The sequence below is a fragment of the Callospermophilus lateralis genome, unplaced genomic scaffold, assembly GCF_048772815.1.
Source record: "Callospermophilus lateralis isolate mCalLat2 unplaced genomic scaffold, mCalLat2.hap1 Scaffold_1277, whole genome shotgun sequence".
NCBI lineage: Eukaryota > Metazoa > Chordata > Mammalia > Rodentia > Sciuridae > Callospermophilus > Callospermophilus lateralis.
Window position 1 is genome coordinate 380,938 of NW_027512457.1, and position 26,545 is coordinate 407,482.

The 26,545-nt window shown below is 42.2% G+C and overlaps 1 protein-coding gene and 1 pseudogene across 2 annotated transcripts in view; both read left to right on the plus strand.

The window, feature by feature from the left end:
* Positions 1-6,365: 6,365 nt before the first annotated feature.
* LOC143386065 (mitoregulin-like) lies at positions 6,366-7,270 on the plus strand (annotated as a pseudogene).
* Positions 7,271-10,866: 3,596 nt separating this feature from the next.
* LOC143386067 (nephrocystin-1-like) overlaps positions 10,867-26,545 on the plus strand; it is a 47,798-nt gene continuing 32,119 nt past the window's right edge. For both annotated transcript variants that reach the window (XM_076841413.1, XM_076841414.1), the window contains exons 1-6: positions 10,867-10,960; positions 13,978-14,051; positions 19,143-19,203; positions 20,199-20,323; positions 22,294-22,507; positions 23,970-24,071. In XM_076841413.1, coding sequence (XP_076697528.1) covers positions 10,892-10,960; positions 13,978-14,051; positions 19,143-19,203; positions 20,199-20,323; positions 22,294-22,507; positions 23,970-24,071 — 645 coding nt within the window. In that variant the 5' untranslated portion in view covers positions 10,867-10,891. The remainder of the gene's footprint in view (positions 10,961-13,977; positions 14,052-19,142; positions 19,204-20,198; positions 20,324-22,293; positions 22,508-23,969; positions 24,072-26,545) is intronic.

Here is a 26,545-nt window from a genome sequence, read left to right on the forward strand (position 1 = left end):
TGACATGTTATGCTGCCTTTGCCAAAGCCCCTAAGTAGTGGGGGAGTCACAAGGTCTAGGGATGGATCCCCCAGAACCATGAGCCCAAATAAACCTTTTCTCTTTACAAGTTAATTGCATTGAGTATTTCGTTATAGTAAAATGAAGTTGAATAATGCAGACATCTCCAAACCTTGTAGAGGCAGAAAGCAAAACTTATTTGAGTGAGTTGTTGGGTAGAATAGTAATAGGGGCCACTTTTCCCACCACCCAAGACCTAAAAAACATCCATAAATGGGGGAGTTGGCATCACATATGGAGTGTTTGCTGGCTCAAGGTGTCCCATCTGCTGCAGGGCATGACCACCCTCCCAGCGAGCGCAGCACCTCAGCTTTCACTAGGACAGCCATTGTTCTCAAGCCACCCACTTCTCCGATAAAAACTGGAGGATTCCATGAGTTTCAATCCTCACTGCCAAACACCTGTGGCTAAACTGGGTGTCACCTCCATATTGTGCATCCCTGGAGAAGGCACAGTGTCAGGATGTGAATGGTGGTGCCCGCACCTGTTCTGTGGCAGGAGAGTTAAATCCATGCCTGGTGAGGACAAGGCATTGACCCCTTAGAGACAGGAATCACACAGTGTCATCACCCTGCCACTCCTCCTCTATAAACTAGCCACTCCTCCTCTATAAACGGGATGGTGGCAATCCCAGGGCTCAGTGGCTTTCAGCAGTGGTGGGGACTGAACAAGCCTGGTGAAGGGAGACCATGTTACCTTCTATCCCCAGCTAAACTACCACCTTGCACATGAACCTATTTTGAGCAAGTGCCAGGGAGGCGGGGAATGGACGTCTGGCACCCACAGGAAGGGTCATCTTGCTACCTGGCTTGTTGAGCACCTTCTCTGTGTCAGGTGTCCCCTGGTGGTCATCCAAAGCAGGTCCACTCATGAACCAGGAATGGGATGTTTCCAGAAAATTCTCCCGGTCCTCCTGAGCATGCAAGTGCAGGTTGAGAGAGAGGCAGGGAGCTGGAGGAGAGGCTGAGGGAAGTTTGAGCAGGGAGCTCACACAGTCTCCCTGGGCCCTTGAACAGGCCCAGGCCCAGTCTCCCACTTATTATTCTCTCTTAAAAATGGGGCACTGCTGTATATATCCAGTTATCAGCCATCAGGTAATATTCCTTTCACAACAGTCCACTCAGGCTCCAGAGTCCTTGAGATCCCACAGGCAGGAGTGCAGCTTCTACCTGGGTTGACGAGCAACACAGGAAGTGCTGAACTAAGAGCATTTGCCACAGAGGAAGATGGGAGGTCTCCCTTGCAGTGCTCTACGGGGGGCTCAGCAGAAGCTCCACACCTCATCCTCGTAGCTGCCACAGGTACTCCCAGTGCCAGAGTTGGCTCCATGATAACAACAGCTCGCCAGTCAGTCTCACGAGCTGCCTGGCTGGAGCAGCACTCCAACCCCCAGACCCAAAGAGCCACTAGATGTATTGCCAAGCGCAGCTACTTCCCTATTCACTTTAGAAGGGATATCCTGACCTGCCCAGACCACTGGACACCTGGACACTCACCATGCAGCTTGACCCTGAACTTAGCTGTCTCTATGACCTTCCGGCTTGTACCTGTCCTACAAAGACACCCACAGTTCCTAGTATTTCCTGTTACCAGCCCATTGCCATGAACGGACCAGCATGCTATTTTGCAGGATTTCAAGATTGTCAAGGTTCCTCTGAACAAATGGACAGAACCCTGAAGCAAGACAGTGAAAATATAAGGCTGTCCCTGCAATAGAAATGCAAATTGCTTTTGACTTCTCCTCTGACGGGATTGGGAAAGAGAGCCTTTACCAGGTCAATCAAACACTATGGTGAATGCCAAAAATCCGCGTGCAGAGCTGCAAACTTCAGACTTCAAACTACAGTCTGACCACTCCAACATTACTGTAGCAGGGGTCTAACTTGAAGACACATATATTTTACTATATAAGTATATTTTGCCATTTGTCTATGCTTAGTAATAAATTCGAATTTTTTTTATTTGATATAACAAAGGCTTTGATGTAATTTCTCTTAGATTTTGCATTTTTTCGTTATTATTATGCTTAACCTCAAACATTATTGATTCTTATATCATTGTATTAGTATTATGAATAATCACATGAAATGTTGTGAATATAATTATAGGGCGTTTTTTTTCATTTAGTAGGAACCTTTCCATCAGTGTGGAAAACTAAGAAAATTTCTTCCCGCTGTATAATCTGGCGTTTGTAGCTTAAAGTATATTTTTCTGTGAATAAAATGTACTAAACAAATGCTTATATAATTATATCAAAATGGATTCTGCTGTCATATATGACTAAAAAGAACCAATAAATTAAAAATATATCCAAAAATGCAAATAAAAAGATGAAAAAAACTATGGTGTTTAGAAATGAAATATTTGGGAGGTGATTAGGATTAAATAAATTCACCTCAGTGAAGTCCCCGTGATTGGATACAGGTGACTTTATAAAGGGAGGGGGAGGGGAGATCTCGGAGGACACCCATCCTTACAAGTGTGGTTCCCACCCCGTGATTCTCTGCCCTGGCTCGGGACTCTGCTGGCCATCCTCAGCTGCTGCCCTTGCCCCTGACGTGGACCTGGGAAACAAACCTCTCCTCTTTACACTCCTCCACTCTGGTACTGTGTCATTAGCGACAGTGACTGGATTAATAGAAGGCGAATGCTCTGTTTTAATCAGATCACAGATTCATCTTTTATGGGCACATTCAAGTATAAAGTGACCACTTTATTGCTTAGGGCCTGGGAGTTGCAGAGGAATGTAACGTCATTTATATATTTTAAATGAATTTACATAAGCAGCAAAGGTTCAGTATGGTACATGCTTGGTAAGTGCTTGGAACAGCAAACTCAACAGCAGCAATTAATGTATCCTTCAAAAGACACTCTGTAATCAATGAACTCATGACATTTGACTATTTAACCTATTATTTTTTTAAAAAAGAGAGAGGGAGAGAGAGAGAGAGAGAGAGAGAGAATTTTTTTTAATATTTATTTTTTAGTTTTCGGCAGACACAACATCTTTGTTTGTATGTGGTGCTGAGGATTGAACCCGGGCCGCACGCATGCCAGGCGAGCGCACTACCGCTTGAGCCACATCCCCAGCCCCATATTTAGCCTATTATTAATCCATATTTAATATTCACCTCAAAACTAGTTTACCATTATCAAATCCACTAAAATGTCCTACTGAAACAATTTTCCAAGGTGAAAAAAAATATAAAGACTCAAGCTGGGGACATGTTGGCTTCTTAAGAGGGATTTTAAGAGTGTAGATCTTTGTCTCTTCCCAGCAGCTCTCTGAATATGACCCCAGTTTCCTCATGTTAAAATAAGGGCATTGCACAGTCTGGCTGGCTCCACTGGACTAAGGTTCCCATGTCCAGGATCTGCCTATTTTTAGCCCAAGGCATCTTAGGGATGAGGCCAGAATTCCAAATGAGGTCCAAATTTGCAACAACACTAGTGGCCCAGGTACACAGTCTCAGAAAAAGACTCCAAAATGACTTAAAATTAACACATCATACCAAACTTTTTGTTTTATAAGTGAGAAAACTTAATTAAGGAGAAATTTCATGTTTTCTCCTGATTAACCTACTTATCTTTCAAAATTCAGTTCTGAGATGGAGGTACATAGCTCAGTGGCAGAATGCGTGCCTAGAAAGTGGGAGGTCCTGGGTTCCATGCCCAGCATTGCAGAGAAGAAGAAGAGGAAGAGGAAGAGGGAAGGAAGAAGAGGACAGGGGGGAAGAGAGAGAGGACCTGAGAGGAGAGACTGATTTAATTTAGCCATTCACCCAGAAGATACAGCTGACCACTCCCTACTGTCATCAACATCAAATATTCACTGTTGTCAGTTATCTGCCAGTCCCTGTTCTAAGCACTTAGGATTCATGGTGCACAATGGAGACGAAAATCCTTGCTCTCAAGTGGCTTATATTCTAGGTGGGTGGGGGGAGGGCGGGAGGCACTGCACTGTAAATGTAATAAGTAAATCATGCTGTATGTGGAAGGGAACCAGTACTAGAGGGAGACAGAACAGGATCATGGGGATCAGGAGCATCAAGAGTGGGGATGGCTGAGTTTGTGATTGACTTATTTAGTTAGTTAGTTAGTTAGTTAGTTAGTTTTGAGTTTGAGATTTTTACATAGTCTGATAGCCTCATAAAGAGGTGAAAGTTGATTTAAAAAAAAAAACCTTATAGGAGATGGGGAAACGAGCCAGGGAGTATCTGGAAGAGGAAGAACAGCAGTTCAGGTCACAATGAGCAGGCTCTTGAGAGATAAGGCTAGGGAAGCTGGTCACACAGAGCCCTCGGGGCCACCACAGATGCTTTTACACTCCAGGGTTTGAGTAGAGCAGTGATATGATCCAACTTCTTTCCTGCAGGCCCACCTGCTCTGGTTGCTATGTGGGGAATAGAACATGGTGGATAGGAAGAGAAGCTCCGAAAGATGGTGGGGGCTGTTGCAGCCCCTCAGGTAAGAGGACACGACTGCTTGGACCCAGGGCGGTAGCAGAGGTCGGCTCTGTCCTGAAAACACTACAGGGTGAGCTAAGAGATGAGATGACGCTAATGGGTAAACATGAGTAAAGTGTTTCCTTGAGTTTTGTAACCAAACAAATCAAGCCAAGGACAGGGTTGTGGGAGCTCCTGATTTATACCTGTCGGATGTATAAGCGACAAACTACCACTTGAAACTGGCAATTTGAAGGGGGCGGGGTGTGGTCAGAGTCTTGTGATTCTGAGCTCTCAACTTGTGGTATCTGACACTATTTCCAGATAGAATTGGAGGACATTCAACTGCTGGTGTTCACTGCAGAACTGGTTGGTGTGTGGGGCTTCTCCCACATCTGATGTCTGAAGTGTAGAGCGTCTGAATAAGAGGTAGTCGGTACTGAAAACCAGAGTGGGAAAGTGTTTTTCCCACACTGTGTAACACATTGCTGCAAACTTAGCAACTTAAAACAATACACCCTTATTCTCTCACACTTTCAATGGGCCAGGAGTCTTTAGCTAGGTCCTCTGTTAAAAGTTTCACAAGGCTGCAACTAAGGTGCCAGGCTGTGTTCTCATCTGGAGGCCCCAGTGAGGAAAATCTGCTTCCAAGCTCATTCAGGTTGCAGACAGTTGGTTTATTTGTGGTTGTAGGATAAGGGATCTAGCTGTTAGCTTGGAGCACCCCGCCATTCCCAGGGGTCACTCACAGTTCTTTGATGTCAACTCCTTCAACACTTCCACCCTCTTCATCAAGCTGTAAGGAAAGTCTTCAATGTAACATAAAGCAATCACAGGCTGACACCGTATCACCTTTGCTTTATTCTATTAGTTAGAAGCAAATCTCTGGACCTGCACACTCAAGTGCCTGAACACCAGGAAGTGGGACACACTCGGGATCACAGTGACCTGTATCATTAGAAGTGTGTGTGCCCCCCATCTCAACAATTCTGTCTCCTGTTAGCTCTGGCATCGCATGGCTAGTGTGACAAAAGAACTTCATTTTCTTTTTAATTTTTTTTTTTTTTTAGTTGTTGACAGACCTTTATTTTATTTATTTTTTATGCGGTGCTTAGAATCAAACCCAGTGCCTCACACATGCTGGGCAAGAGGGCTTCCACTGGGCCCCAGCCCCAGCCCTAAGAATTTCATTTTCAATTTAAAGAAATCTAATGATCAATTTAATTTAAAAACCCATAGTAAACTCAGTTTCAGGAAAAAAAAATTGTGTAAGTAAATGAGACTTCTTTTTCAACTGTAAATTTTATAAAACTAGACACAGATCAAATGTCTCCACTGAAAACTCAGTGTTTAAACAGTATGATTGATGTTAATTGTAAAGATATACACCAAGTTTCAAAGACAATACAAAAACCAGAAATCTCTTAAATAATTTCCAAACTGATGTTGAAATGATAAGATATATTATTAAAAACAATTTTATCTGCTTGTACTTATTTTTGAAAGAAACGAGTTACCAGAGGATTTTAAGTTACACACGTGGTTCAAATTCTATTGCTGAGCAAAAATAAAGAGGTGCTGAGCTTACACTTGGCAAGACACCAATGTCAGCTAATAGTGCAAGGAAACATCTGATTAATGATAGATAGGACACTGTGGAGGGCGCAGAGGGGTGCAGACGGGCTCTCCAAGCGCTGGGAAGGTCTCAGGAGAAGGCCGACCTGTTGCTGACACACCCAGCAGGACGCCCCGCGCCAGCAGCTGCTCCGCCGGCTCTTCGCCCCGTGCCCACTGTGAACGCGCGGCGCTGCTTGACCCTCGCGCAGCGCCGTAGGCCGCGCTGCACGCCGGGCGGCCGCGATGGCGGACGTGTCGGAGAGGACGCTGCAGGTGTCGGTGCTGGTGGCTTTCGCCTCCGGAGTGCTCGTCGGCTGTTAGGCGAACCTGCTACGGAGGCGCTACCTGGACTGGAGGAAGCGGAGGCTGCAGGACAAGCTGGCGACGACGCAGAAGAAGCTGGACCTGGCCTGAGTGGACGCCTCGCGATGCGCGCGCGCGCCCCCGGCTCCCTCGCCCTCCCGCCCGCGGGGCCGGCCCTTCCCCAGCGTCGGTGAGCAGACGGATCGTGGGGCCTGGGTCCGCGGTAGGGTGGGGCCGCCGGGAGGGAGTTGCTTCCCTCCCCAGAGACCAGAAGGAGGAACTTTGCTGAGTACTAGCGCTTGGGTGTAATAGTTGAGCTTCCTGCGGGGGTTTGGTGGCACTGACTTGCCACGTGCAGTGTCGCCGCACCCTGACATCGTTAAAAGTGAAAAATCCTGGAAAGAACGACAGGGAAAAAAGGAAAGGCCATGGGAACCACGAAGATACCTCTTGCACCTCCTCCCCCTCCGTCCATCCCCGTGGCTCCGGGGGACCTCTTTGCATTAACGTTTTGTAAACTCCAGGCAGAAAACTTATGTTGTGGGAAGTTGGTGAAGAGGAAAAAGCAGTGGTCTGGAAGTCAGAATCCTTGCATTTAGTCCAGACTTTCTCATCAGAGCTGTTTGTCATAGATTTTCAGGACCTCCGTTTCTTGTAACAGCAGATCTTAATAATTCCGGGTTTAAAGCTACAGCATAATTATTTGAAGTTAAAGAGTGTGTTACCAACCTTTTCTTTTTTTCTGTTTCCAACAGCTTGCTGAAGAAGGATGTAGAGTACCGGAAAGAAATAAGTTCTTCTTGCACTTTATGAATCTATTTTTAAAATAAAAAAACTTTAAAACATCTTTGAACCTTTTTTTCCTTTAAGGGACAGGGATCTTTTGCCTGCTGTTAAGTTTGCTGTGTGAAGAGATTCTGGATTCTTAAGCTTATGCATTAGCAGTTTTCAACAAGTAACTTCTTTCCTTATGGAATCTATGCCGGGTCGTTGGTACAGCCACAAGGCAGAGTTCACCAGGGAACCATTGTGGGTCCTTTTGTTGGACCAGGAAAGCAAGGGTCTGTGTACACATAACTGAGGTGAGGATGATGTATGTAAGACCTTTGCACTTCAGAGAGTGACAGTGTACCAAGTTCAGAGTAGACATTTCTATTGGCAGAAGTCTCCTGTATGTCTCATTACGGAATATACATGTGAACAAGAAATGTTATCGAAAAGAGCTTGGTGATAAATTCTGTAAATCAAGAGTGAGTGACTAGGTCCACGGTTACTTTTTATTTGCAAGTGATGCTTTCTAGCACACCACCCTTGCTCATTCTTATAAAGATGACTTTTGTGTCTCAGCTCCATAGCAACATAAGGAAATTTAGAAAAGGTGTTCCTACAGAAAGTCTATTAAAGTCACACTACTTCCAACTTAGTTCTTTTTCATTCTGTGAATGCAGTACATAAGGACCCAAAGGATGGTTCTTAGAGCTTCATCCTGTTGGCTCCAGTTAGCTGAAGCTTTCTAGTTACCATCTTTCATTGAGGCTCAGAGTTAAAGGCTCAGAGTTACAGGTCTTCGAGACACAGTAGGTTTCTTGAGGTACATGTTGCCCTTCAACTATTGGGATGTTCCTTGTTAAGTATCTGAGTTCTGACAAGTTCTGCTTCTGGACCTGTTCCTGTACCCTGTTCCTGGTGGACCTGGTCTTTCCAGGTTCTTTCCTCTTTGCTTGCATGCAGCGCCCTGGTGTACTCAGTCCCCATCTCCTGTCCCATATCTGGGCATCCCTGCCTATGGGCTTGTGCTGCTCATTCCCAAGTCGCTTTGTTTCCCATGGGTCTTCACCCATTCTGTGCCACTCCTAATCTCATTTTCTGTGCCTATTATCTCTTTATGCTCTATGCACATGTGTCCCCATCTCTATAGTGGGGAATCCCCCTTGATATTCTGTCACCTTTTTCTTACCTTTACTCAAATTAGTTTTTCTCCCCTGAAATGCTTTCTCACATACAGGCAGCACCCTTTGCTATGTTAACCAAAACTGGAAACAGGAGGTTGGGAGCCAGGAGTCACAACAGTAGATATCCTGGATATGACATACTGCTGACTTGAAATAAATACCCCACCCCCACTTGCCATGCCATTTAATCACAACATCTACTTGTCTTGGTTGTCTCACTCTTCTATCTTGTCTTCTTTCTGCCCCATATGGGCTTCTCAGACCACCTACTGCATTCCACATTGCTTTAGCTAAATCCTGGATCTTCTTTTCAACAGACTTGGACCTCATCTCATACTTGGCTTCTTTGATCTCAGCAGGTGAAACCCTCCTTGTTTAGGACAGCTGACATCAGTAAAAGTGCCAACTCAAGACCACTGATTATACTACCCTCCAGTTCACCTTGTCAGTTATCCTGGGCTTCCTGATCACATTAGACTCCATCCCCACTTACACATTTACCCCTCAACACTGTTGTTGCCACCAAACTTAGCAGAGGAAGATAACTTCACCTTTCTCATGTGGCCTACCATAAGTGGGTTCTAATGTGTCGCAGTAATGTTTCTTCCCAGTGTATATCTCATTCCTAGGAGATTGCTCTCCATCATATGAGAAGATAAAGGCCGTGAGGTGGGAATTCCCTTAGCTCTCAATGATCTGACTAGAGCAGTGGTTTTCAACAGGGCCGACCATTACGATCATCTAAAGAACCTTCACAATAGGAATCCCTGAAATTTTGCTGCATGTAGTTGGTTTGGGCGTTAGGATTTTAAAGCTCCCCAGGTAACTCTAATGCTCAGTAGAGGCTGAGACCCAGTGGTTCAGGCTCTGTTGCATGACCTTTCCTTTATTGTTGGGGACTGCAAATCAAGTCAAGATGGCGCCTGGCAGTTTGCCAGGAGGAGTGATTTGTGAGGCAACGCCACGGAGCCATTAAGATGATGGGAATTCCTTATTGGCTGATTGCTGTATCTGGATGATGCTAATTGAGTCAAGCTGTGTATAATCAGTTAGGTATATATACCACTGTTGTCCCGCAATAAAGCAGTTCCAGCTTCAACCTTCAAGTTGCTTGTCACCTCCCGGTTATTTTGCCCAGGCGGACTGCAGCACTTTACTTGGAAAGCAGATGTAGGGGCCCCTTCATAGGCTATCTCCTCTCTGGTCTCAGTTGTATCTGTATCTACCCTGGACCTTCAATCTTTCCCAGCTTTCCCTTAATCACAAGAACAGATCTTGACTTAAAATTCCTTTTAGTTGACCCACTTGAGAATGAACATACTACAACTAAGTACAGCATCTTACAAACACAAGGTTGACACAAGAATTCTGTACACAGCATAATTCCATTATATTGTCCAAAAGGAAGCAAAACAAGTTTGTAGTGTTTACTTTGGGTGGGGGGGGGATAAGGGTGAGTAAGAACTAGGAGAGGAAGAACTGTTAGGGTGCATGTAATGTTTCTTAATCTGGGTGCCATTACATGGGGCATACAGTGAAGATTCAGGAAGCTGCATGCTTTCATTCTGCACTTTTTTTTTTCCTGGGTACTGGGGATTGAACTCGGGTGCTTTACCACCAAGTATGTCTCCAGTTCTTTTAAATTTTTTATTTGAGATAGGGTCTTGCTAAGTTGCTGAAGCTGGCATCTAACCTGTGATCCTCCCAGTTCTGCCTCCCAAGTTGCAAGCAATACAGGCAGTACTTGGCTTTATGGACTTTTCTATCATTTTTGAAGAAAGAAGTATATAATAAAAATGTGACAGTTTGGCTTGACCTGTGGAATCAACTTATGTATAGTTCTGAAGAACACACACTTATATTAATGTGGTCCATCATTTGGGAGGTTAGCTGGGTCTATCATGCTTGCTCAAGTAAAATGTTGCCACAGTGGAATTTGGGGATTGAATTTACAGAATTCAGCCCCGCTTGGGGAATAATTATTACCAGCTTCCTAAGAGTGCATGTAAACTGGGGATCAAGGTGAAGATGCATTATTTGCTCGCAGACTTGCTTGGAACAGAATCACCATCCTCCCAGAATTCAGATGGACGACGTGCAAAATCAGAATGGAGAGAAACTACAGTTATATCCCAGAAGACAAAGACTTTGAAAGCAACAGTATGCGCCAAAATCATGCACCCCGTGAAGGCTACACTGGACAGTTCTTGTAGTTATGAAAGTGTTAAAACGCTCAAATCGCATCTTAAGATTTGCTCAGTGAGACTGGCATGAGTCAACAGCATAAAACAGCACCCCAACCCGAGGTAATAACGATACGCTGTGGCACGTGTAGTTTCGCACACCCGGGGCTTCGCGAGTAGGCCACCGCCACGGGCGTGCTACCGCCCTCACTTTCTTCCCGCCTGTCAGCGGGTGGGCGGGGCTAGAGGACGGGCGCGGCGTGGCGTCATCTTCCGGCGCCGCCTTAGTCTCCCTGGCAACCGGCGCGCGCCGGGCGCCGCGGCCTAGGAGATGCTGCCACGCCGGCCGCGGGATCCGCTGCAGGCGGTGCGGCGCCGCAGTCAGGAGCTGAAGCAGCAGGTACGGTGGGGCCGGGCGCACCCCGGGGTGGGCGGGGGGGCGCGGGGCGCCGCGGCGCTGCGGCGCTTTCCTCCCGGCGACCCCACGCCCTGGGAGCCGGCGTCTGAACCAAACGCTCCGCACCCGCGACCTCCCCGCGCCAAACCCCGCTCCAGCCCGCGCTGCGCCCGGCCCGGCCACCCACGGAACCTCCCGACAGTCCACGACAGACCGCGTTCCCCGCCCTGACGACCCCCAGCCGCCGGGTCTGCAGCCCAGGGCTGCGCAGGAGCTGCCCTACCCGCGCCCGCCCCGGGCTCTCTGGGTCCCTGTCCCTGGAACCACCGCTCCTGGGGCCCAAGCCCCAGGAAGAATCCTACTGTGTCAGGACTGCAGGACCTGGAGGGCGAGCAGGGACATTAACTAGAGGACACACAAGTGATGTCTGCATGAAAGTTAACTTCAAAGATAAACCAGTGGCAAAGGAGATGAACTCTCCCAAAGACTGTGAAAGTGGCCACACTCAGTCTTGGAGAAGGCGTGGCCGGCCTGGCACCTAGACTCTCTGCTCCAGGGTGTCAGGTTCGGCTTTCTGGAAAGCACTGTGACGAGGTGTAGCCGATGTGCATGCGCCCAGGCTGGGTAGTGGAGTTCCAGAAACCTGCCCTATGTAATAATGAAACGTTGGGACAGAGATTGATAGTAAAAGTACTGGTCTCATTGTTGCTTAATAGAAAAAATGATACACTTTAATGAGAAGTAATAGGGGAATGAATAACTTTCGATGGGATATAATAATACTATGACTAAACTTTTGTTAAATCTTAATGTGTTAGGGAAAATATTTGTGATCAAATGGCAAGTTAACAAAAACAAAACGGAATAAAAGGTATCTTAATGACGTTTTTCTATATATAGTACATGAAAAAGATATAAAAGAAAACATGCTGAAATGGTATCTCTGTGGTGGAATGCTGGGAGTAGTGTTTTTTCTCATTTTTAAGTACACCGAATGCCTATGCCTTTTTTTTTTTTTTTTTCCAGTACTGAGATTGAACCCAGGTGTGCCCTATCACTGAGCCACATCCCAGCTCTTTTATTATTTATTTGTTTTTGTGGTACTCGGGATAAGTCTGGGGCCTTGTGCATGCTAGACATGTAAGTGCTCCACCGCTGAGCCACATCCCTAGCCCTTTTTATTTTTTATTGTGACACAGAGTCTGGCTAAATTGCTGAGGCTGGCCTTGAACTTGTGATTCTCCTGCTTTAGCCTCCATAGTAGCTGGGATTATAGGAGTGTGCCATTTCATCCCAGGTCTATTACCTTGCAAGAAAAAAAAAAAGGTAAATAGCAATTAATAGGTTTATTTTTTTAGATTCTTTATCAGTTTGCTAAGTTTATTTTGTAAAAAGGGATCTATTGCCAAGATTTTTACTCTAAATAAAATTATTTTATAATATATCAGTTAAAAATAAGCCAGGCACGGTGAAGCAGGCCTGTAATCCCAGCAGCTCTGGAGGCTGAGGCAGGAGGATGGTGAATTCAAAGCCAGCCTCAGCAAAAATGAGGTGCTGTACAATTCAGTGAGACTGTCTCTAAATAAAATACAAAATAGGACTGGGGTCATGTGCCCCTGAGTTCAATCCCTGGTACCTAAAAAGAATTTTTAAAAATAAATTTTAAAATGTACCAAAGAATTTGGCACATAAATATTTAAGTGACTTTGTATTGGAATCACAGTGGTACAGCAAAAGCAAAATTGTCTCCTGGAAGAAATGAAAAATAAAACTTGATGGAGTATTGACTTACTTCCTGGTAACTTACTGTGGTTCTGTATTTAATTTTAAATTTAGTGGGACATTAAGAGAACCAGGAAATTTTTCAAAAGTAAACTATAAAAGCAGTTAGTAAAGCAAAAATAAAAGATGATTACAAAATTATTCAACTCGGAGACAAATTGATTCAGGAACCACTTGATACCTTGAATAACTGGAAAGTATATTTTAATAGTATTAGCTCGTTCTTTCTTGTATCCACAAAAGAGACCTGAAAAGAAAGTGGACGGGGCTGGGGATGTGGCTCAAGCGCTAATGTGCTCCCTGGCATTCCCGGAGGGGGTGGGGGTTGGGGGCTGGGTGGTTCAATCCTCAGCACCACATAAAAATAAAATAAAGATGTTGTGCCCACCGAAAACTAAAAAATAAATATTAAAAATTTCTCTCTCTTTAAAAAAAAAAAAAAAGAAGAAGAAGAAGAAGAAATTTCCAGAATGGTATCCATGGGACAAGGAATCAGCTTCCTATTTGGGTCACTGAGTGTATGACTTTTGTAAATAACTCAGGTGGATGCCAAATAATAAGGACAAAGAAGAAGCTAGTGGAATTTACTTCTTTTTTATCTACTTTATCTTTTCCACATAATCTGCAGAAAAGAAACCAAAGAAAGGTGTGCCTTTTTGGAGGGGTACATTGACAAAGATGCAAGTAGTCTTTAGTAACACGGGAAGTCAGGACAAAGTCATGGTACATTCGATGCAATGAATACTATTTGGTAATAAGGAATAAACTTATGATACAACAGTGTGGAAGCATAACATTACATGGTTCATGTAGACAAGAGTTCATACTGTACAGTTCATTTATATAAAAGTTCAAGAGCAGGCAAAATTTAGGGTGGGAAAAAAAATCAAGACAAGTTTGTCTCTGGAGGAATGGGATGGAATTTACTAGAAAGGACATTGGAGTTCTTTTATGAGGTTTCAGTTATAAACACACATGTTTGTCAAAATGCAGCAAATATACCTTTTAGGTTTGTGCATGTCTTTGTTTTACATCAAATATTCAGCTCTCTTAGTGGTAACTATAGCACATTATTTAGGGGGCAGTGTATTGGTGACTGCAGTTGACTTCAAAATGCATAAAAATAAAGTGGGTTGATGGATAGATAGACCAAATAAGTAGGGTAAAATGTGAACAGTAGAATCGAGGTAGTGGCATATAGGTAATATGATGTTTTAAACTGTCTCCGTTTGCCATAGGTTGATAGTCTGCTTTCTGAGAGCCGATTGAAAGAAGCTCTAGAACCTAATAAAAGTCGAGATATTTACCAAAGGTAAAGTATGCTCAATTATTGGGTTTTCTCGGGACTACATTTATATCTCAGTGAGTTGGATTTAAGGCACAGAAGTTGTTTGAGACTTTCTTGCCCTCTTTCCCTTTCTTTCTTGCTTTTTCTTTTTATTTATCTACTTTTCCCTCAAAAGACAAAATAATAATGATAGGTAAATTGAGGTAACAGTGAATAAGATTTTCTAAAATGTACTTTTAAATATTTCCTATCATTAATTGAGGTAACAGTGAATAAGATTTTCTAAAATGTACTTTAAAATATTTCCTATCATTATCTATATCTACCTGGTCTTAATTTGAAATGATAAGATCAAATAAAGAATAGTAAATATTAAAGAGAAGCACCTATCATTTATTTTATACTCTTTATGGGCCAGGCATTATAGTCTGTACTCCTCAAACTTTTTCTTAATTTTTTCAATAATACCATAAGGTACTTATTAACATAAATAAGAAAATCAAGGCTCACAGCAGTTAGTTAATGCATCTAGCATTACTTGGCTTTAAGACACTAAAGTTGGGAGCCTATGAAAATGTTTTAAGGTGGCTAAGAAATGCAGAATTCCTTGAAGCAAGGGAGGGCACTTGACGAGAATCTCAGAGGTGCAGGGTTTAGTCCATTACAACCAAATGGAAGGACTGCATGGTGAAGTCATGAAGGTCTAGAAGGAACCAGCTACACCTAGTGGTTGTGGGCTTGTTGTTATTGTGCAGCAACTAAAATCTGCTCAGAGTGTACTGTGGTGGCTCACGCAGAATTACCCTAGGCCCTTGGCTTGTGTAGCCCAGAAATGATCAGAAATCTTGCTAGAAGCAATTTGTCTTTGCTTGGGATAATGACCTTTAATTTTCTTGAAAAGATATGGTGTTCTCTATATAAGTAAGTAGTTTCTGGTTTTAATCCCTGGGAAATTTTAATATTAAATAGACATAACAAACTAAACTGAACTAGACTGCTAACACTTTTGCATAAAGTTCAGAACATCATTAAGTTAATCTACATATTTTGGGGTATTTAAAGAGTTTATAGCATTCAGAAGAACATGAGAAGGGGCACCAGGAGATAAATAGTAAATACTTAAGTAATAAGACCATGGGGAAGAAAAGAAAAAGAGCATGAGATCCATTCTATCAACTTAAATTATTTATTAGAAGTATTTGGAAAAGTTTTACTTAAGCCAGGAATTCAAAGTGCCTAAAGGCAAAGTAAAATATAAATAATTTTTAAAATGTCAAATGGAATTTAATTTACCATTATTGGCAGGATTGATTGTTTAAGGAATTATTTCAAATTAAGTTAATTAATAATAGTGAAGAAAATAATGAAGGTAATTGTGCTTGCTTTGCTAGATTTAAAAACAAAATATACAGACTATATTTGAAGCCTTAGGGAAAGCTAAGTTTTGAATTTTCTTTTAAATAATATTAAGTGTTGGGGCTGGGAATGTGGCTCAAGCCGTAGCGTGCTCGCCTGGCATGCATGGGGCGCTGGGTTCGATCCTCAGCACCACATAAAAAGAAAATAAAGATGTTGTGTCCACTGAAAACTAAAAAATAAATATTAAAAAATTCTCTTTCTCTCTCTCTCTCTCTCTCTCAAAATAAAAAATATTGTTTATGGGGGGAAGGGATTGAACCCAGGCCTCTTTGCCACATGGTTACATCCCTCGTCCTATTTATTTTTTTCTTCTGAGACAAGGTCTTGTTAAGTTGCCCTGGCTGGCCTCAGACTTTCAGTCCTCCTCCTCAGCCTCTAGAGTTGCTGGGACTGTAGATGTGTGACACCCCGCCTGGCAATAATAAGTATTTTTAAGCCATAGTTAGCTTGTGTAGAAAATGATCCCTTCACAGTCCCTTAAAAATTCACCCTGATGTTTGCAAGTCTGAAAATGTCATTTTGCCCTTATGTTTGATTAATAGTTAGCTGGTTATAGAATTTAAAATAATTGCTACTAAAACTTTTGAAGGCATTGTTCAGTTTTCTTTGCATGCAGTGATGCTGGTAAGTCTAATTATCGTTCCTTAATAATTAGCCTATTGACTTTTCAGCCTTGGTGTTTTGAAATTTTAGCACAATATATTTTGGCATTGTTTTTATCTGTTTAGCACCAAGTGGATAGTTTCACTTTGAAAACTCATATATTTCTCATGAGCTCTGGGAAATTTTATTTTACTAAAGATAATTTCTTTACTTCCATTTATCTATTTTTCCTGAAACATCTTTGTCGGGTGTTGAATATCTTGGATAGATTCTCTAGGTTTCTAAACCTCTCATGAATACCTTTTGTTGCTTGTTTTTTTGCTTACGCCTGGGAGATTCTCTTGACTTTTTTTTTCTCCTAAATGGAATTGTAATTGAGGATTGGGTAACAAATACTGACATTATTTTGTGTAGCAGCCACAATTAAGTCCATCAGACATTCCAAATAAAACACTAACAAAAATTTTTATAACTTCTATGAATGTTTTATTTTACTGATTATGTTGTTTATTTACTAGTGTTTTTTCTTGTTTTCAAATTGTTCTTTTTTTTTTTTTATAGTATCATATTCCTGCTTTCAGATTTTCTCCTTCCACGCTTAGGTTTGTTTTTAAGTTTTCTTCTGTTCTTTGAATTGTCTTTGCTTCCTTGGTGCTCAGATTCCTATTTATTTATTAATTTTACATTTTATCCTTATGTTGCTGGTTTTCTTTATTTAGTCTGGTGGCCCTTTGCTATTCATTTTTATTTGAGAATGTGAGCCTGGGTTGGCTCACATTCGGGTTCTTCCACTGTGGCATATCTTGGTGTCTTTCCTGTTAGCACCATATGCTGAATGCTAATCAAGTTTTTAGCAGGTGGACAGGGCTCATCATGGGGTCAGGAACCAGCCTTTAGTCTGAGGAGCCCTCAGTGCAGAAATAGGTGTGCTGGAAAGTTCTTTAGTAATTATGATTCTCCCAAAATCATTTATTATTATTATTATTATTATTATTATTATATTTTAAGAAGAATCTTCTGGTTCAGTGGGAGAACAGAAGGTGAGGTAAGAGAAGAGAGCTAATAGGCTCAGGATTTCTGTAAATAAACTTTAAAAAATTACTACACTTATTACAAAAGAGCCTTAACTAAATGTAAACTTAATGAGAAACTTTGCTCTTTCCCTGAGAAATACAAAGACTCCTGATGGCTTTAAGATTGATTTCCCTAAACGTGCACCCATGTGCATCCTAGACAGACCTTCATAATCCTGGAGTCTTCTGCCGGGTGTCCCTCATGCCTGTGTGACACTTGATAAGAGTGTCACTTGATAAAAGAGCATGCTTCTGTTTTTTCCACGAAGCAGAAATTTGTTGCCCTCTCTTGCTGGCCCATGATCCTTTCCCATTCTTTGCAGTTTGGGGTTATTACCTTCGAAAACACTTTAGTCATTTTTTGTTTGGTTTCAGGAGGCAGAGAAGATGAGTGTGTGCTTAGTTTTTATCCTGAACCAGGAATCATAAATATCTGGGCTGTTTGAGGATTTGATAATTTTATAGATATGAAGGAGATAATTATAATTATTTTCTTGGATTGTGTATTATACAAAAATCATTTTGCACTCTGGCTCTCAAGTGAGATTTCTGAGTTCTTTCATTCGAGCAACAGGACATCTGTCAAAATAAGCAGCTTTACTAAGTCTCATCTGACAAAACTCTGCTGCTGGATTCTCCGGGGTGGGTCAGTGGCTCCTGATGTCCTAAGACCAGCTGTTGGTGACATTCTGTCTATTTTGCCAGCCTCAGCTTGTTGATGATGTCCTCAGAAGTGCAAAGTCCTTAGGGGGCAGTATTTAAGAGCAGGGAGGGGAGGGGGGTTCTTAATGCCTTGCTATAGAGGCTGGGGGCAGGGGCATCCTGAGCATGTTCTTTTATGTTCTGTTGGCCAGCCCAGGTGTCCCCCCACCAACTGCGGTGGAGGCTGAGAACAGAGGTGCCAACAGAGCGCAGGTCACAGGATAGAGGAAGCCAGAGGAGGGTTTGGGGCAGGCACCTGGCAGGGTCAACCAGTTTCATGTTGCCATTTCTCTTTTTCTGCCTATTTCACAAAGGACTTTTGACTCCTACCCCTTTTCCCTTTTATGTTACTTTATGTCATTTCACTCACATCTGTAAGAGAAAAACAGCTCCAGTAACACAGAAGTCACTTTTTAGAGAGTGAGAGAAAAGCCAGGGCTCTGAATACTGAAAAAAGATTTGATTTTTGAAAACTCCTCTAGGTGCCACGGCACACACCTGTGATCTCAGTGGCTTAGGAGGCTGAGGCAGGAGGATCAGGGGTTCAGAGGCAGCCTGAGCAACTTAGTGAGTCTCCAAGCAACTCAGGGACACCCTCTCTAAATAATGCAGAAAAGGGCTGGGGTTGTGGCTCTGTGGTTCAGTGCTCCTGGATTCAATCCTTAGTATCAAGAAAAAGAAAGAAAACTCCTCTATCATCAGTTGTACCCCATTCTTGGTCATTTTTTATATCTCTTCTCTGGGTGTCTGAGACTTAAACTGAGATATATGAGCTGTCTCTGTAGCCCAAAGCATTGTACCTGTCCCGAGAGCCTGTTCAAAAGGGGTGCGTGTGGCAGTGGCAGGAAGAGGCAACCAGAGTCCAAGTGCCTACCTGTCCTCCCTGCTGCCCTCCCAGGGACCCACTGTGGTTCTTTTTAGAACCTTATTTTCTCTGCCTGGAGTCAGGCTTGTTGGGAGACTTACACAGCTGTGGTGGGGGTCAGTTGTGTCTCATGTCCAGTTCCTTGGCCTTGGGAACTGTAGAGCTGGGGAGGTGTCTTAGAACCCAGAGCCCCTCCTCATTTTAGACTCAAGAGACTGAGGCCCCAGGTTCCTGACATTTCTGAGCCTGGTTTTCCTGCCCAGGGCCTTGGAGCGCCCCCTTGGATCATCTAAAGCAATGGGTACAAAAGTTTTTACATGTGGATTTTTAAACATTATTCTTAACAATAGCCAATGGCCTTGCCTGCTTAGTGATTGAATGATTTTTTTAAATAGCTTTCTAATTGTGACAACAGAAAAGTCATTATATTTTCTTTCTTTTTTTAAAATTTAGATGTATCCAGTTAAAACAGGCAATAGATGAGAATAAAAATGTTCTTCAAAAGTTAAGAAAAGTAAGTATTATGTGAATCATATTAGAAAAAAACTTTTTATATAAATATTTTCACTAAGAGGAATGAATTGGAGTCAGTAAGTTCCTGGGTTTGCATTAGAAATAAAGCCCAACCCAGAGGCGCTGAGTTGGGCCATGGGCTCCCAAGTGTGCTTCAGAGCAGAAGAGAACCTCTAGCCCTGCTGAGCTCTTCAGCATTAGGACCCAGAAACCCAGACACTGCCTTTCAAATGTGTGCATTGTATAACTTAGATGAGGTGCAGTTTAGAGCTGTTTTGATTTTAATCCCACTGAGGGTAGAGTCTAGCCCCGGGTGAGTGGAAGGAACTCTGGTCTCAGTGTCGGCTTTCACAGCAATGACTGCCAGATTGGAGGAGCAAGCTTTACCCTTGGCTATCCCTTCAGGACTTTTTTTTTTTGTATGGGCCTGAGTTTCATCTATGTGTCTAGGGCTAGAGGCTCATGGAGCAAGTGGAAGTCACTGAAAGTGTCCCCTGCCTGTGTCTGAATCCTTGTTACTGCATCTGAGTGTCTCTTCTGCATTTCTGCAGTGACACAGAACTTTTCAACTCAGGAGGCAGGCTCGCCCTGAGTTTGAAAACCTAGTTAACCCATTTCACAGATGGGAAAACAGGCCTTCAAAGGTGAAGAAACAATGTCTCTGTCAGTAAGCGGCAGAACCTGGGACCAGCCCTCGCCTTTCTGACTCTGGAGCCAATATCCTGTCAGACCCTGTCCCCTACTTGACTGCAGAGTGTCTGCAGTGCTCAGCAAGAAACAAAACGAAAACAAAACCATGTGGTTTTGTGTTTTCATTTGGCTTGCATTCCAACTCAATAACTTCCTTTCTTTTAACTTTGATGTATTTCCCTAAGAAATACATCACACTAGTCTTTATTTTGTCCTACAGCACTTACTGTGGTTTTTATTGTTTTTTTTTAAATGAATGTAATTAGGAAACTAAAATTTATTTTTCAATGAAATATTCTCTCCTAGGCGGATGAGTCTGCACCTGTCGGGAACTATAATCAGAGAAAGGAGGAGGAGCAGAATTTTCTGGACAAGCTCACTCAACAGCTGCAGGCGCTTGCTGTGACCACAATTAGAGAACATAGAACTGAGTATGCCATCTTCTTGCCTTCATTCCTTTCTTTCAGATATTATGTTGCTATCATTTTTACATTTGATTCTGAAATAAATATATGCTATGACAGCATAGATATGAAGAAATGACAACAATGGTCTGAATAATGAACAGTTATTGTGCATGATAGGACACGTCAAATCCCAAGAGAGATGTAAAGATGTGCCCGTCCTGGTCTCTGCCCTCAGATTACTCAAAATATAGTTGGGAAAGCAAAACAGAGGTGCGAGAAGCTACGTAAACAATGTTAAATAGCTGGGATGATGCCCTGAGTGTCAGTGTTGATGGTAAGGAAAATGACTTGCAGTGTCTACTGACAGGGTTCCCTTTCTTATCAATGTTTTTTAAAAATTTGAAGTAGACACATAATTGTTTTTCTGCTGGAGAGAATGTTAATAATATCTCTTACAAATTACAAAAGACTTGTAGGTATAAACAAACCCAATTTGTAGGGAGCAACAAAATATCAATTATTTAGACCCTTCAAATGCTGTTCCCCAGCTTTTTACACTGTACTCTGGGGAAAATGCTAAGAATATTGACTTGAAGGTTCTAGAATTTTCACTGAATTCTAGCATTAAGAATGACAGAATAGCTGATATTTTACTTAACTTTTCCACCACAAACAACTATAAAATCTGTGCAAATAAATAATATGCATTCTTTTCAAGTGAACATATAACATTAGCCAAAATGAGCCATATAGGATCAGAGATCAATTTTCAATAAATTTCAAAGAAGTGAAGTTGTATATATTTTTTGATCTCTTAGAATTATATTAAAGCTCAATGACAGAAAAATAACTAGATATCACTAAAACTCTGCAAAGTAAGTTACATACTTTATCTGTATGACCCATTAATTCAAGAAAGTGTTGCACTGGAAATTGGAAAATATTTCAAATGATAAAAATGTATGACTCTGGGGCTGGGTTGTGGCTCAGCGGTAGAGTGCTTGCCTAGCATGTGTGAGACGCTGGGTTTGAGCCTCAGCACTACATAAAAATAAATAAATAAATAAATAAAGGTATTATGTCCAACTACAACTAAAAAAATATTTTAAAAAGTATGTATGACTCATGGGTTGCAGTCAAAGTAGTGCTTAGAAAGGAATTCATAGCATCAATGAATAATTTTAAAAGATACCAAAAATCAATTACTGAAGCTGTTAACTTAAGAAGCCAGAAAAAGAACAAGGTAAGCCCAAGGGAAAGGAAAAAATACAGTGGGAACAGAAAACAGTGACATCAACAGATAAATAGTAGGTGCAATCAGCAAAGCCAAACATTGACTTTTCTGTAAATATTAATCAAATTGATAAATTCTTAGCCACACTGATTAAGAGGAAAGAAATAAAATAGTGATGAAGATAAATGGCTCCAGGTATATTCAGATACTCCAGTATATTCAAGAGCTCTACCACTGAGCCACCGCCTCAGCCCTCATCCTAATTGGCTCTGATGGGAAGCTCACTGCAGGCAGACATTGTTCTAAACACTTTACGGATTGTCACTCACCTGATCCTCATGACAGCCTTAGGAGTCAGGTTCTGTTGTTATCTCAACTTTACTTATGAGAAAGGGAGAGCTCACAAGAAGGTCACCTACGGAAGAGAGAGAGCCAGAATCAAAACCCCCACTTGTGTTTCAAGCACTGTGTGAGAGCGCTGAAGCAGCGTGTCCCAAACGGGGGACCCAGGCCGTGGGTGGGGTGCTCTTGTCGCACAGGCCTCGCTCAGATCAGCCGGCTCCTTATCCACCCTCAGTCCTTCAGGTCACGCGTGCTCAGCACGGTTGTGGGAACCATTAGTTGTACTTTCCTTTCATTGCTTTTTTTTTGGCCAGCTCCAAAAATGGAACAGTTCTTCAGGGTACAGAGGTTCTGCTCCCACTGGGTTTGTACTCAAATGTTTTGTCAAGAGGTCTCCTCATACAAATGCTTTTTGTAGAACTGATGTGCTTACTGACAAAGAGGAAGATGAGGATTCTTCTGAGGAAGATGAAGAAGATGAAGATGATGACGGAATGGAAGAAAGTGGTGGAGAGGAAGAAGAATCAGAAGAGGAAGAGGAACAAGAAAATGAATCTCCTAAACAAACAAGTAGAAAATACATTGCTCTTGGAGATTTTACTGCTCAGCAAGTTGGGGACCTTACATTTAAGGTAGGTAGAGAAGACGGGGACCTAGTGTAAGGGGAATGTTTCTAAAGGCTCAATCTGTTTAAATAAGGAATTTACAAGCAGTAGTTATGTGAGAGTCTATTATTAACGTTACCTGTTCTAAAGATTTTTTTAAAGTGGCTTTAGTGTTGATAAATCTTAACAAGGGGTAAAATTTTATAATTAGTTTCTGAATGTCATATGTACCAAGGTATTCAGGTGGGTTAGGCAGTGTCCTAGCTGAGGTAGGGGGAGCACTATCACACTTCTTCCTGTTGGCTTAGACTTGAAGGGGCGCACGTCCATTCTAGGCCTGTGCATAGATAAGTGGCAGGTGGGATAGAAAAATGAAGTTGTGGGGTCTTGTTTGTTTGTTTATGCAGAGCAGGGATCAGACCTGGCCTAGCCGGGCAGGTGATCTACCCCTGAGCTATAGCCTCAACTGTGCAGGTGTGGTTTGTAAAGGATTTGAGACAGTTTTCTGCTAGTGAAATGAGTCAAAGAAATTTTTATTGAATATATAAATCTTGATCTTTTGTTTAACTTCAAAGTGTGATACTCATTAATAGTAAAATATGCAAGAATATTGTACAACTAATATATTTATTGTTTTTTGTTTGGTTTGGTACCAGGGATTGAACTTGGGAGTGCTTTACCACTGAGCTACGTCCCCACCCCTTTTTTATTTTTACTTTGAGACAGGGCCCCTTGCTAAGTTGCTTAGAACCTCGCCAAGTTGCTGAGGCTGGCCCCAAACTTGCAGTCCTCCTGACTCAGACTCCCAAGTCACTGAAATTACAGGCATGTGCTACTGCACTCAGCTAATACATTTTAATTTATAGGTTTTTTTTTTAACTTTATTGGAAAAATGCCACCAATACTAAATAATAATGTATGTTCTAAGAAAGTCTTTGCTTTTACGTATCTTCAGTATCTTCAGTAGTGGAAATTACTGTTTTTCAAGGATGGATTATATTTCGTACATGGACAAGTATTGTTTTCAATGGACAAGTATTGTTGAAAACATGGATTAGGTAGGTAGGAACATTGGGTAAACTATTTTTGTTTCAAAATAGGGCTTAACTTTAATAGAATCATTTTTCTTCAGGGATTTATATGATACTCCTGGAAGAAATTTTCCAAAGAGAGACTTACAAATTCAAAAATATTTTCTGCAATAATCAAATTGCTAGAATAAGTACAGGTCCTCATAAATGCTTGTGGAAATGGTCCCCATTTGCATGTAGAACTTGAATGTGTGTTGAGCAACCCAAAGGAATGATTCATTTATAGTCACAAAGGTATTGGGTTATGGCAGTAGGGAGGCATTTTATAAAAGTTAGGATAAATATTGAATTAAGGAAATATTTCCTTTTTTCAGTATATATTTTAAAGCATTAGTAATGAAATGCTACTCATGACTATTGAGCTTTATTTTTAAATTTGTACTTTGTTTTGCTTTAAGAAAGGGGAAATTCTTCTTGTAATTGAGAAGAAGCCTGATGGTTGGTGGATAGCTAAGGACAGCAAAGGAAACGAAGGTCTGATTCCCAGAACCTACCTGGAGGTGAGTCTTTGTTGTTTATGCTTTCTCCTTCAGATAGATCTCATTTTCAGTTAAACATTAAGCTATATTCTTGGATCAGTTGACTAGAGAATGACTTGAAATTTAAATTTACTTTAGTTTCACAGATACAGGGTGTGAGGAGGACATTGTATATTGAGGTCCTGGGGGCCTGTGAAGAGCTCGGGTAAAAGTAAGCCCAGGAGCATTCTCATCAGGAGGTGGCTCTGTGAGCTGGTGGTGTTTATAACAACTAAGAGGCATTTATTATCATAAAACATGGCCACTGTTCACTTGGTGTTTACTTCCACAAATACATGACCACCTTACCAAGATATCAGCATACTGTCCATGCCTGTTTGGTCCTGAGTCGCAGCACGTGCTGCATGGTACAGACACCTGTCTGGATGAGCTCTGTCTGATGGAAATAAGAAACACCCACACATGGGATTCCAAGTCTTCCAGTGACCACACTGAGTTCCTGACAGTGGGGGCAGGGTTATTCTCTGATACCAGGGTGTCATTTTCCATATCAGCTCCTTAGCACCAGCCAGTGTCCAGCAACTCAGTTGGATTCTGGCCTTAACTCCTGGATTTAGCTCAGGTGTCCACACAGTAAGGGCACAGTCCCACTAGGCTGCCCTCTGTTCAAATGCCGGTCGCATGTCCCAGCAGCCACTTGTACTTCTGACTGATTGGCTAAAAATTCAGAAGTCTCCTCTCCTTCTGCAGGGGTCTGATGATTCCCTAGGGTGACTCACAGAACTCGGGAGAACACTTTCCAGTCTGTCCTCTGTATCTGAGGATACAGAGCAAAAATATCTTAAAACAGTTGCATCTATATTGAACATGTACAATTCTTTTTCTTGTTGTTATTTCCTAAACTATACAATATAATAATCATTTATATGGCATTTACGTTGTGTTAGAAATGATAGGTATTTTGTATATGATTTAAGGTATGTGGGAAGGTGTGTACAGGTCATATGCAAATACTGTATCATTTTATATAAGTGACTAGAGCATCCTTAGGTTTAGTATCCATGGGGATTCCTGGGACCAGTCCCCTGAGGATACTGCGGGACAACTATACTTGGGTGTACCAGTTTATTATAAAGGATGCAACTCAGGAACACAAGTGAAGAAGACACACAGGGCAAGATGTTGAGGTGGGGCGTGCAGGACCTAAGCGTGCTGTTCCCCAAAGCCTTTGTGTGTTCACCCACCTGGAAGATACCCAAGCCCCAACCTCCCGGGGTTTCTATGGAAGTTTGGTTAATCTCATTAACTAAATCACTGACCATTGGTGATGAATTTACTCTCCAGCTCCTCCATCCTCCCCAAAGTTTGGAAGGAAGAGCTGAAGGTTCCAACTTCTAATCCCTTCCTGAAGCTGTCTGGGGGTCCTCTAGAAGCACCTCACTAGCCTGCACACTAGAATGGTTGAACTTCTTAGGAATAAGAAAACTTCTTAAGAATAAGAATTCAGGAAATTCCAAGAGTTTTAGGAATTCTTTGCCAGCAAAAGACACAAATATATATTTTCATTATATACATTAAGAAGTAAACAAATAGGGGAATTATTTTTAATATTTTATATTGTCTAATATATCAAAAATATCGTTTCAACAGATGATCTATATTTGGACATTGAGTTACTTGTTTTATATTAGGTTCAAAATCCAGTGTGTGTTTATGTGGACAGCACATCTCAACCTATGCTAATGTGAAGAGCTCAGTAGCCACAGGTGGCGAAGGGCTATGCACCAGGCAGGACAGGTCTAGGTCGTCCTTTGGAAGGCAGCAAGCATTCCAGCTCTTGGTGACATTTATTCAGGGTGTTTGCAACCTATAATCACCATCAATTATGCCACAAAGAACCTAGAATTAGCTTCTATGAATTACCAAAAAATCTCCCCAAAGCAGCTCACCTGAGGTAGCAGCATCTTCTCCCACGCGTGGAAGGGGTGTGAAGATGACTTTCTGGCGCTGGTTCAGGCTCCACCTGGAATTCCATAGCGCCAGGTGAGGCAGCTCTTCCTGGGTTACCTCTTTAGTTAAGTCAGTGGCCAAATTCTTTAATGATTCTGAACAGCAAAAGGGAAAAGAGGAAAGAATCAAGAAATATGAGCTGCTATCTAAGGAGGTAAAAAGTTTTCTGGAAGTTTGAAAACTTCAGCCACGTCTCAACGACCAGCATATTTAGTCCCCAGGCCACACCTAGCTGCAAGGGAGGCTGTCTGGCCAGATGTAGTCTCAGCAGGCCCGATGAGTCAGGGGTTCTGCTAGAGAGGAAGAGGTGGAGGGTGGCCACCTGCAGCCTGTTTGGATCAGTCTGCATGTACCTCTTTGTAGACTCTTGGTTGTTCCTCTTGGGTGAATTCCTACATGCTTGTCAGTGCTTCAAAGGGTTTACACCTTTATATTTTGATTTATTTTGCCAATTTTGTCTTTGCAAAATTATGGCCTCCGATGTT